The 12,718-nt window shown below is 41.2% G+C and overlaps 1 protein-coding gene across 3 annotated transcripts in view; it reads right to left on the bottom strand.

Annotated features, from left to right (window-relative positions):
* Window positions 1-11,149, bottom strand: part of GABRR3 (gamma-aminobutyric acid type A receptor subunit rho3) — a 41,252-nt gene extending 30,103 nt beyond the window's left edge. For 2 of the 3 annotated variants that reach the window (XM_032988274.2, XM_032988273.2), the window contains exons 1-2: window positions 10,909-11,149; window positions 2,678-3,184 (exon numbers count right to left, since the gene is read on the bottom strand). In XM_032988274.2, the coding sequence (XP_032844165.1) occupies window positions 2,678-2,805 (128 nt within the window). In that variant the 5' untranslated portion in view covers window positions 2,806-3,184; window positions 10,909-11,149. Of the gene's footprint in view, window positions 1-2,677; window positions 3,185-7,779; window positions 7,798-10,908 lie in introns of those variants that run through there. The other variant, XM_009965999.2, reaches the window with a different exon arrangement.
* Window positions 11,150-12,718: the final 1,569 nt, after the last annotated feature.

The raw sequence follows: 12,718 nt of genomic DNA, 5'->3' as shown, positions 1-12,718 counted from the left end.
GGAAAAAAATTCTCATCATATTCAAAATTAAACTAGGTAAGTTTATGAAAAGAATACTATGAAGAACCCTTTTATGAAAAGAATACCTCAGATTTAATGGCCATAAGCTTCGTCCAGTGCTATGTCCCCAAGATACTCCAGCTACCATCAAATCAAAGGCATCCAAAAGGTAGAAGTTACAGAAATCTTATTCCCAGGAGAGTTTGTGGAATTGTACAGTAGTGTGATCTCTTAAACATTTTAACACGTTTATCAAATCTTGAAGCCCAGATAAATGTAATAATCAAAATTGTACAGTTCTCTCATGCTCACATAAAAATGCATTTCTTTAGAATGTTCAGTAGCATCAGCAACATGTACGGTCAAAAAGCCTAATATTTTGACAGTCAAATGTTTTGTACTTTGCTGTAGGAAATGGACCATGAGAATAATCTCTTTCTCATGTACTTTTGGTTAATGCTTTAAAATCTTCTTTGCAAGAGAATGCAGACAAATAGCTTTGGAGAGAGAATTGGGTTACTCTATTAAAACAGTGGAACTTGTAGGTTAAGTAACATTTTCACATGGGATTCTTTTTAAAAGGCCACCCATTTAACCAAGGCCATCTGTCAGCTGTGTCCCTAATAACCCTAGTGCTGGCTGAAAGATTTTTCCCCAGAAAGAAAAAGAGGCTGGTGGAAAGTCAGACCCTGTTGCAATGTACTGGAGGATAATGCTGCCTTTAGAGCAAAACCAGAGAATCAAAGAAAGAGAAATTAAACATATTTGGATCCTTTCCCCAGAAAAGCTGATTTGTAGCTGTTAAGCTTTGGGATCTTCTGTGGCTTCGATCCTGCAGTCATCTTTCCAGTTCTAAATCACTAGGACCTAGGAAATGAAGACATGGAAGGCCAAAGCATTGCCTTGCATAAAGAAAAACTGCTATACCAGTCAGCATCAGCTAAGAATGCAGTTGTGGCATTCCTCCTTGTTACTATTCTTCCTCCCTGTTAACACACTTCTGCCTGTCTCACAGGATTGTCATATGGATCCGTTTGTATGTATTAGTAAAGATCCCTGACTGTGCTAGTACTGTTACTGCTGCCCAGTGGCATGAAGTCAGCAAAGGATGTTCAGCAGGATGATACAGAATATGCGGTCTCCTACCACCAGGCTTCTCTCCCACTTTGTGATTTTTTTTTTTTTATGTCAGTGATGAAGAAACTCCTCTCAGCTACTGCAGAACAGGATAAATGCAAACAACAGCAGCATACGCTTCCCTTTTACCACTGACAAAAGTGTATCAGCCGAGCTTAAAATAGACCTTCCTTACCACTACAGCAATAAGAAGATATTTTATTCTGTTTCCATTTGATTCTTAACTGCTTCCTGACACTAGCAGAACACCAGATTAGACCTTATGTTGATATTAGGGCTAGTTCTGTTTACTTTGCTTTGTTATTACAAATAATTGTACACCAGCACTCACTCCAAAACTCTCAGTGAGTTTGCAACAGTCTGCTGAATGCCATTCTTTTCATGAGCTTTTGGCTTAGACCAAACTGGAACCTATGACCTTGAATTGAAATCCAGAGGTACTGAGTGATATAGCATCTCCAGGCAGCTCCATTGTGTCACTGGGGTATGTTCAGTTGCCTTGTGTTGCTTAAACATGCTTTTACCAAGACATGTGGGATTCAGGCATATGTCACTGCTGGATTATCACATAAGAAGTGAAGGTAAACAGCTGTACACCTGCTACAAAGCATGTCACTTGAAAAAACAGCTTAAACGCATTAGAGGAGTCCACTTATGTTACTTTTCCTCAATATGTGATATTGTATGAATAAACTATGATCTCCCCTGCTCATTTTAATAGGAGGTGAAGCACACAGAAAAATGTAACAGCTGTATGCCTTCTCCTTCCTTAAATAGAGATACTTATTACAATTCCTCCTGCCTCCCATCTAACAGAGTTTTGGATTATCACTGACAGTCATTGCATACTATTAGATTAATCTGGAAACACATTCAAACACCTTTCATGGCAGATGTGAGATTGCATTTGTGGGAAAAAGCACTAACACTTTGGACAGAAACTTACATGTAAAAACTTTTGTATAATTGTTCATTTTAAACCAGCTACTTGAATGGAAAGACTAAGAACAGAGACAATCTTCAATGTCTAAAAGCATAAGTATATTCCAGAAAGGGAACACACTGTATCATCACTACAAATAAGGTACAATTCACTTGATTTAGTGCTATTAAAATGTCTTTTGTATCTTGATAGTGTAGCTATTCTCCTGTTTAGGTAGAGGAAATCACTTTATAATATTGGCATAGAACTTTGGAGGGCATTTCTACTTCTTGTAATGGGAGTGAGAGGGCAAGAATGCTTGGTACATCACAATAGTAGTCTGGTATCACACGAGTTAAAAGAGCTGTGTGGGGTTGTGAGTGTGTACATACCTGCATATATATGAGGCATTAATGAAATCACAATATGAAAAGTCTGGTTACGAAAAGTTAATTAATAGTTCACCATTTCTCTTTTGGGAGAACTCTATCAATACTATGCATACTATAAATCCAGAAACTAGCCAAACCAGACAGTGAACAAAAAGAGTGCATTGAACAGTTACTGACAGCATGAATTTTATCAGATGAGTACAGACAGAAAGAGTGTATTGCTTACCTGTTATGCTTTTTTAAGAATGAGAATTGTTGCCGATGATGAGAATGGTGATGCTGACTTTGAAAACTGTGTAGCACTGCTGTTGGCCACAGGCAGGTGAGGAACAGAAGTTTCATGACCAGGACCATCTCTTCCAAAAGAGAAATGCACCTGATCAGCCAATCCACCTTGCTGAATTTTTATTACTAGTGTTTCTACTGTTTAGAAACAGCATAGCATACAAAGGATGCACGTGAAGCAAGGCATCACTGAAGACAGAAGACAGGGTCATCCCAGTTTTGATGTCCTCAATGAGTTCCCCTTGTATTTTGGCAAATCCTAAAAATTCCTTCAGCTCTACATCTCTGCGGCATCTGCTGCCAAACCAGAAGCACCTTGCTTTTAGAAACGCAGTAGATACAGCAGTTTGTTTGGCCAGGCTGCAGTCTGATCCATTGCTTCCACTCTTTCAGCATAGGCGCATATTTGAATTCTCCACCACCCGCTCAGTAACCTCTTCAACATAGTCTGTGCAGGCAAAGTGATGTCAAACATTTAATCCCCCTTAAATCCCACACAAAACCATACAAAAATCTGCTTTAATGACAAAGGTCTCTAAATTAATCTTGCTTTCTAGATATGCGTGTATCTGCTCAAAATAAATTTCTGTACAGATCAAGCTTTCATTAACAGGCTACACTGTATTGTCTTCCCAACCATTAACATCCTTTCTGTTGCTGTGATCTGCAGTAGCATTTTGTCTGTAGACACGGAACTACTTTTGGACAGCACAATATCATGGAACAAGTCCAAACTAAAAATTAAATCTTGTTTCAGTATTTCCCCATAACATTTGGAAATACCAACAATCTTTTTTATTTTACTAAGCTCTGCAGATATTTAATTTACCCTAAATTTATAAGGTATGTGCATGTCTAAGATCCAGTATCCTTCAACCACCTCTAATTTTATCTTTATTTAATTTAGCCTGCCCTAACTGTTCAATAGCAGATTGAATAGCAAAACATTTTATTAACAAAATGCTGCTTAAGCAATAACTTGAGCATACCTGCTTCTCCTATGAAAGGTGATAAGATTTCTTGTGGGCTTAAAACTGGGCAATACTGGACACACCTTATTAGCTGACACAGTCAAATTTATCCTTTTTAAACCATCAGCAAGTTCAGAAATTATTAAAGTCAAAAGCACATGTTTATTTTTCTTTATCTAGAAAATAAGAGATACTAGATTGAAAGTTAGGGAAATGGAAATACCCAAGCCCTATCTAACAGATGTAGAAGGAATGCAGGTCTCCCAACAGTAGACCTCTTCCTAAATAAGACAAACAAACAGAGGAATGAAAAAAAAACCAACACTGTGTTTGCCAAGACTGTTAACACCCAGGCACACTGAGATAATAATTCTGTGAAGTGTGCATATGCCTCCTCAGAAGTTCCCTGAGATTTCCAACTAAATTCATTTGGGCTAAGAAATAATTCTCAGATAAAAATTACTTCCAGGTGGAGGTTACCAAATGACAGCTAATTCCCACTATTTTTTTCCATTTGGAGTTGAACAGCTGTCTGCCTGTGACTCTAAAAAAAAATAAAATAAAAAACTCCCTCTCAATCCACGCATAAAACTTTAACAGTGTTAGATTGAATTTGGTGGACTAGATCAAAGGCTTTCAACCCTATTACCCATCCCATTCTATATAATTCATAGTTTAATCCTTTCCTGTTCAGCAAACTTATGAAAGATCATTTGCAGCCTGACCTAGAGATAGCCAGATAGCATTTCCATCAGGTCTGGTGTAGTCCCAGGGTGAAGTCTCTAGATAAGAGATAAATGTAAGCTGTAGTTAATAAGACCTTTAACAGGTTGCATTAATTTGCACCGCCATTTGGCGGGAAAAGGGAAGATAAATAACTCTAATGAGAATTATTCCAGGTGGAGATAATACATGTTCCTGAGCCAGTCAGGTTAACTTGTATAGTCTCATCCAGCCTACATCTATTAAAATATCAGCACATCTGATTAAATTACATATAAGAAAAGATCCAAGAGCCTTTGGATTCTCTTCTTTTGCCACCCAAGCACAGGCCCAACAGTAGCAAATCAGATAAGAAGCTAACTACACTGCAGGTGGCATGGTAAATGTGTTACCACATTTCTGCATGTTCACCTATCTGCACATTCATCAGTGTTAACTCATTTCCAACAGTCTTCCTCAACTACAAAGGAATCGCAACATGTATATACTGTCTTCTCTGCTAATAGTAATCATCCACTGTTTCCAGAGACTTTTGGGTAAGCCATATTTTAGACATTAACATCATCCTTAACTGAAACTGCTAGCTGTTATCCTCACTAAGCAGGAAACACAGAATTGGGAAGGAGAGGATCTTCCAGCTGCTGAGGTTATCCACCAGGAGCTCTGAAGGGGACCTGAGGTTAGATCATGTCATGCTAATGCATAAATGTGTTGACTTTGTATGCTGACCTCAAGGAAGTCAAAAGACTCCATTAAAAATAAATAAGTGAAAATTGCTTTGTGTATTTGTTTCCCAGCTGGAAAAGTGCTTAGAACCCCTGCTTCAGGGATATGGCAAAGACAAACAAGTTGGCTTTGCAGAATGACTGCCATGCCCCTGGCCAAGCTGCATATGGATGTCCCTCCCTCCAGAAGGCACATCAGCCAAGAGGGGAGTCTGTAACATAGAAAGAGGCAATTAGATGTTGTTTTCATTCAGCTATCAGCACCCCGCTGTTTTATTATTCCTAGCTGTAGCAAAAACTTTACCACTAAGCTGCAGCGCAGAGAAGACTGCTCCATGGAGGATTTCCAAAACATTCTCAGTGATGCTTTGACTGCCCCCACTAAATCAGCTTTAGTCAAAGGGAAAAAAAAGACCTGGATGCACAGACATACTCCACCACCTTCACACTGTTGATGTCATAACACTAAATATTGCGTTGAGGGGCCTTGCCTAAGCACACTGAAAATCTAAGCGCTACCCCTCTGTCCTTGGCTATGGCATATTTCCAGAAACTAATTGTCTAGCCCACACACGCACGGTCTTCAGGAGGGACTCCTGCAGAGCGAAATGGTGAATGCTGCCATTAACGGCTGTGTAATATCAGTGAGGGCAACTAGATGTCACCCACTGCAATAGGGTTTCTTCATACCAGAGTTGTTTTCATTTCCTCTGGGTAAAAGAGCATTACACAGAGCAGATTATAATATCGTTATAGATTACCATTAAGAAAACAGGTTAATCTCCTATGCATTTGTCAGTAATAAATTCTAAAACAATCCATCTTTGCAGAAGAATAAAGACAAGATACTACACTTTGCTTATATTGGGTGAGTCAATTATAGGTCCTTGTGTTTAAACACATAACATTGTCTCTTTGATATCATTAATTTTTTTTTTTAAATTATTCCTTCTCTGTAGTCCATGAAAAGTTTGTAACACTTATCTTTCAAGGACAAAACCCAGTGCACAGTAACAGTGTGTAAACTCAGTGGAAGAGTTTACAAACCAAGCAAGCAAAAGAAACAAAGGTAAGTACACCACCTAGTATCAAAAAAAATGAGATGTCTTCTTGTAGTGAGCAAAATAAAACATAGTTTCATGTAATTACAGTCTGGAAACACAGACCCCTCTCTGCCACAGATCAGAAAGCAAAGCAAATTGACAACAGCTATTATAAAAACAAGAACAGAAAAATGCCACAGATTAAGAGATGTTTCAGAGGCTGGAATTTTGAAAAAAATCTGAGCACATCTAGAGGCCATTTTAAACACAAGGAGCTGAAACACCATAATGCACTAGTACTTAACAACCTGTAAATCAGCTGCAGTGAGAAGAGATGCAATGTGGAATGGGGAGTGTAGGTTTACCTGGCATGTATTTTTTTATTCTCCTAATCAGAGAATGAAACATAAGGGAAAAAACATTCCCAAGAATCTCCTAAAGAGGCACTCGTTTCTGATAAACAACCATCAAATCATAGAAAGCAGATTAACCAGAGCAGTGACTGTGAGAGTGTGAATGCAATACTGCAGCATAATAATAGGCAGCATTTTGCTTTTCTATGGTAACAGACTCAGTGCATAGCACTTACCATTTACATTGTGGTGACTCGCAAAAATACTAGTCATAATTAAGGACACTTTGTCCTGCTTATATTAACACAAATGATGAACCAAGTTTCCAAAATAAGGTGTCCATTCACATTTCCTAACAAGATTAAGTGAGAGGAAAGCAGAGACAGCATTATAATTCCTGTTTGCAGATCTCAGAACAGGTAAGTGCTTAATTTAACACTTGCAGAGGGACACAGCTCTTACAGTCCTGCTCTTTATCACTGTCCCAAATAGTCTGAGGTAACAAAGTGGGCACACAAGGACTGCGAAGTACTAAAACAGAAAAGAATTCAAAAGCCAGCAAAAAACACAGGTCAGCTCAAAATCTGTCCAAGATTTTTGCATGGTGCTCTATTGAGATGGACTCTCACCCTGGGGTTTTACAACCAGCTTAAATCAGGCTACTGCTGACACACTGTCCTCCCCTTCATCCCTGCAGTACACTAGTACTTGCTACCCTTGCTTCACCATCAGCAACTGTTCATCCAGTTGTTACAGGAGTGGGCAGCAGTGTGGGAGGGAGGACCTGCCCCCCCCTCTGTGGTGACACACTGCCAGGACTGGCTTAAGCCAGCCTTGAAACTGTACCCTTAATTTCTGCTAGGCAATATGAAAAACTGGCAATAATATTGAAGCAAGCACGTAATATTTTCTGATGAGTGTTTAGTTCTACTATAAAATGAAAATGCTGATTATTTTTCCTTTTCCCTATTATGGGACATAAACATTTTGCAGCCTGAGTACAAATTTCCTGTGAAATTATGCTTCTGGACTCATTGTTTCTTATCTTAACATCTCACTGTCTGTGGAATTCTCATAACACCAAAGGAAGCATTCCTGACACCAGACAAAGCCCACTGCAGACGAAAACAAACATCTATAGATGCACAGTCACCAGCTACAGTCTGCACATACATATCGCCAGGATCCAGGTTGAACCCAGGAGTTTGGTCTTGGTTCTGATGCTCACCTCCCCCGTAGGTTTGCAGCTTTCAAGAGCAGCATCTGGCAGCCTGGAGAGATAGCACTAAAATGACATAAGACTGGAGACTAAATCCCACTCCTGAGGCCCATCCAATTTCTTACTGTCTTCACCATTGCCTATTCATCCGAAGGAATATTTTGAAGCTGTAGTGGGGGGATCCTGACAAGGCCATAATCCACCCCAGCAAGGCATATTTCCCCATATTCAACAGACTCTGAATATCAAACTTGAACAGATGACCCTGCTGAGCACAGGGGTCTTTTCTGCGTTTTCTTCTCTTTACAAAATTCAGGCTTCTGTTTGCTCTAGAACTGTGGTGGGTGCACACTTTTGTACAATCAGATATTTGGTTTGAAAAAGTGACACAAAGAATAAAGGAAAAACACACACTTCCCTGATTCTTTGTATTCCCTATTTCCAGCACTCCTAAATCAGGGCTTCTTTCCCCTTCATCATTCTGCCCCAGACAAAACAATCACTGAATTAATTTTATCCCTAAATCCCTTTACTTAGTTTCTATGCCAGCAATTCTGAAAGTAAAATAGTCAATTTTACTGCCTCTAGTTAAGGAAGAATCTGCATCTTGAGGGTGATCTCTGGAAAAACAAGCAGCCACATTCTTCCTACATTTACACTTCTCATAAGCTCAGTGGCAGAAAACTTTGCCTTTCTGCCACCTCATGCTGATCACATGCACGGGATACAGCTACCCTACTCCTGCATTTATGTTCATCTCCTCCCAGGAGCAGTTCCTAGAGTTTGCTTCTTTATGTCTGTAGGATATATTTCTTTAAAAATCTTTCAGCATCTTTCACAAGTGAGAGAAGATCTAGGGGACCCATAAGCCTGAACAATTCACAGAAAATGAGGGTGTATCCCCAAGGAGTAAGCTAGTTTGCCATATGTATGCCTGAATGCTGTGCTTCAATCCAAAAAGCAATATATACTGCATCAGATTATTTTTTTTCCTTTCTTCCTTGGCTGTCAGGCAAATACCACTGTCTCACAGCAGTGCTTACCAGTCAGACCCTAACTGCTATCTGAAGTTCTTTTGGCTCATTTCCCTCCACAGACTGAAACAAAACAGTTCAGCAACCATGTTTACTCTTTTCATGCTGCCACACTGATGTTTATTAAGCATCTTCTACAAAGGGAATATCAGAACATGCCCAGTTAGTTGTCCAGGAGTCAACAATACCGCCAATGGGAACTAATTTATGAAATGTATTGCATCTCTACAAAATTCCTTTACTGTCACCAATAAGGAAAAAAAAAATGTTGAATAATGGAAAAAAATGTGCCTTTCAGCTTTGGCACTGCAAACTTTTTTCATCCTACAGTAAAAACAGAGACAGATTTATTGATCAAAGTCTGATCTCTGTTGGTCATAAAACAGCTTCAGAAGCCATCAGGCACAATCAGTGTGGCTGTTTTCCAGGCTTTTCTTTCCTGTTGATAACTTCCAGAGAAACATATGTTAACATCACAAAGCAGGTGCTCATTTCAAACTGGGAAGCCGATTTTAATTACCTGAACTGTATTCTTTAGTAAATATATATTTAAGTTTTATATACTAAATACTTAGTGGGAGGATACCCATATTTGAATCTTCTAAGATTTTAAAACCTCTATTTTCCTAGTGGCTGCCAAAAGAACATATTTCTAAATCAATAAATATCTGAACAATTCACATTTCCTGTGAAATTTTCTCAATGAATGAGAAAATGTTATTTTTTTCTACATATCTGGATACCTTGCAAGGTAGAATGGGCAAAGGACTGAGACAGACACATAGAGAAACAGAGGGAATAAGTAAGATTTTAAATGAAGCAACTGTTAAAAATATATAAATTTATTTTGGCGTATTGCAGAAACAAGTTTCAAGAGGAAGCATCTAAGTGTACAAGAATATTTCCCTGGAGAATTTACAGGTAATGCTACTGTTGAGTTTCTTCTCCTGTTTCAACACACTCTTTTGACACTTGGGTACTAACAAAATCTTGAGGGAGACAGAAGCTAAGTGATGGACAGCAGCAGTGAAGGTTGGTTTGAAATTCGCTTGATGTGTGAAAATGTTTGTTCCCTGTAGGAGCTGTTCCTTCCCATAATTTCAATTAAAAATTCCTTAAATCAAGGCAGACATAACCAGGATGGAAGTGGGAGGAAAAAAAGGTTTATTCTGCCTGCTGAAAACTTTCATGTGCTGGCAAGTCACCCCTCCAGTCACCAGACCCTCAAGCCAGTCTGTCCCACAAGCGGACAAGAATGGTGATACTGCTGATCACACTTTTCAGTGGGGAGAGTCCACCCCACTGCTCCAAGTGTCACACAGTGTCTGTGGAGGGATACGGTGATGCAGGCGTTCAGCAGGTCTGTTACCTTTCTGTGACTGACAGGTGAGGCCAATAGAAATGTACATTAAATCAAATCCAGTTTCTGTGACCTTGCCCAAGCTCTAGCTCTCTTGTTCATTTTTGACCTGTTAACATAATGTCATACAAATGCTTGGGCTGTGAGCTACACCACAGGTAACCTGGCTATGACATTTTCCATCTGTAAAAGGTATGTGAAGTATAGCTGAGACCACAAACAAAATGGAGCACCTTCACTGCAAGATCACCCCTGCTGTGACGCCTTCAATACAGAAATGTTGAACCAGTAATTACCTTTAAGCGCAGGAAAAGCTACAGGGGATACCAGCATGTGTGTACATGGTTTCCCTAAGAGCACTGAGTGTCTGCCTTGTCACAAAAGCAGAGACAGACAGATGCCCACAGAAAGAAAGAGCAGGGCATCAGCTTCTCTAAACCAGGACAGACACAAAGGTGTGTTTCTTCATAGCGGTATAAGGATGTCTAAGACAAATGGAAGTTTCTACAGGCTATCAGTGCACAGATGATTATTCACACGCAATATTATTATGACAGATACACACAAGGACGGACATCCGCACAAAGAGTAGTACAGCCACTCACAAATACATACATATAAAATGCAGAAAAGATATCAGGACAGGCACAGAGATGGAGGCAATGATAGAGGCAGACAAAAAAAAAAGCATGCAGAGAAATCTGCAGTGACAGGTAGTTCCCTCTTCCAGCCCTGCCTCCTCACCACTGGATGCCGATGTGGGATCCAAGATAGATGAACTCTTTTTCACTCTTGAGAGGGGAAAAAACAGGCTCCGTCACTATTTCACAAATGCTTTCCTCATACTGGAAGCACCTTGGCAAAAACCCGGGTGTTTTTTCCCCCACCCCGCCAGGAGCGTCCTCAGGCAGCGCCTTCCCTCTCGAGGCCACGAGGGAAACGCCCGGCGGCCACGGCACCCCGCCGCGGCCGTGAGACGCGGGGAGCGCGGGGGCGGTTTGAGGCGGGGGCGAACGCCGGCGCAGGGGCGACGGTTGCGAAGTAACGGCCGCTGCCGGCGCGCGGCCGCGAGAGGGCAGCGCCGGCCGCGCCGCTGGGCGCGCGCCCCTCCGCCGCGCCCCCGCGGCCGCCGCGGCCCCGCCCACGCGCGGGTGAGGCGGGGAGGCCCACGGCATGGCGGCTGCGGTGGGGTTTTTTGCCACAGGTTGTCCAGAGCAACCTCCCTGACATTGCCTACAGAGACGGATTTCCAACCCCTTGGTACAAGACTAAAACAGGCTCTAGTGACGATAATTTAATTGCTTCGGTAGTCCTTGGTAGATTGCATGGTACAAGAGACCATTAGAAGTCATTTAAAATTTAAATAAAGGTAGCAGCTTCACAAAGTATTGCCCTGGGTTTGAGTGAGTGGTGGGGTTTTTTTGGTAGCAGCGGAGGGGGCTACGGCAGCCAAAGCTGAGCCCGGGAAAAGGGAGGGTTGGGGGGAAGATGTTCTCAAAATGTGGCGGTGCTTCTCACTGTCCCACTCTCTTAAGTGTTGTTGTTAGTGTCTGTAATAAATCTATGTTCCTTTTTTCTTCCCCTAAGAAGTCTGTCTTTTGCCCGTGACCATAATTGGTGATTTGTCCCTCCCTGTCCTATCTTGAATCCTAACTATGACTTATTTTCTTCTCAGCACTGGGGGGGAAGGGGGAGTGAGCAGCTGTGTGGTGCTCAGTTGGCCTCTGAGCTCAAACCACAAGAAGTATGTCAAAAAGCTGAAGGTGGACAGATGGGTCTTAGTCAGACTGATCAGAAATAAGAACATGAGAAAAAGGTGATGATGTCCATTAGTAAGAAATGAGCACACCTCTCCACAGATAATTTAGTATTATCGAATATCTAATTACCCTATGTAGATTAAGATTATTTTAGTGAAAGTACGCAGGACTCTGCTCAGAATTGGTGATCCTGGCTACAGAGACCCAGTCTAAAGCATCAGCATCCATAACAGCCCGCAGCTGGGAGCTCCGCAGCCCCATTACCCAGTCCGTGGTTAAACACCTCCTTGTACTTGCATTGAACATGCCACTGCCACCAGCTTTTACTGTCATTCTTTGTGCCTTGTTTTGTTCTTCATTTACTTGTGATTGCTTGTGTTGGAGATCTTAAGTAAAATATTTTAGTCTATTCACTGCGAAGGGTCCCAATTTCTCTGAATCCTTGCAATTTATGTTGCATGTAGGGGGACACAGGCTGCAGTCCAGACGCTGGTTCGTGCCATCAGACTCAGACACATCCTCTGTTGTAGAACCTGACCCAGACAGAGCATCCTGCTATCAAATGGGCCCTGCCAGGTTACCCAAGGTGACACACCATCTGCACTGACAGCCACGACCAGATGCAGGTAGCATCGCTGTGTGGTGCGTGTTAAGAAGGGGAAGAGGCTCCTTACAGCCCACATCCTTTTTTCACTTTTAATCTCATCACCCTAGCACAAGGCATTCCTAGAGACTCAGCAATGGCCTTCATCTGTCACCAGTATTAGAAGGGGTGTCAAGATATATGCGGTGGA

Source organism: Tyto alba, unplaced genomic scaffold, assembly GCF_018691265.1.
Source record: "Tyto alba isolate M040663 unplaced genomic scaffold, T.alba_DEE_v4.0 Super-Scaffold_14, whole genome shotgun sequence".
NCBI lineage: Eukaryota > Metazoa > Chordata > Aves > Strigiformes > Tytonidae > Tyto > Tyto alba.
This window is presented reverse-complemented; position numbering and strand designations above follow the sequence as displayed.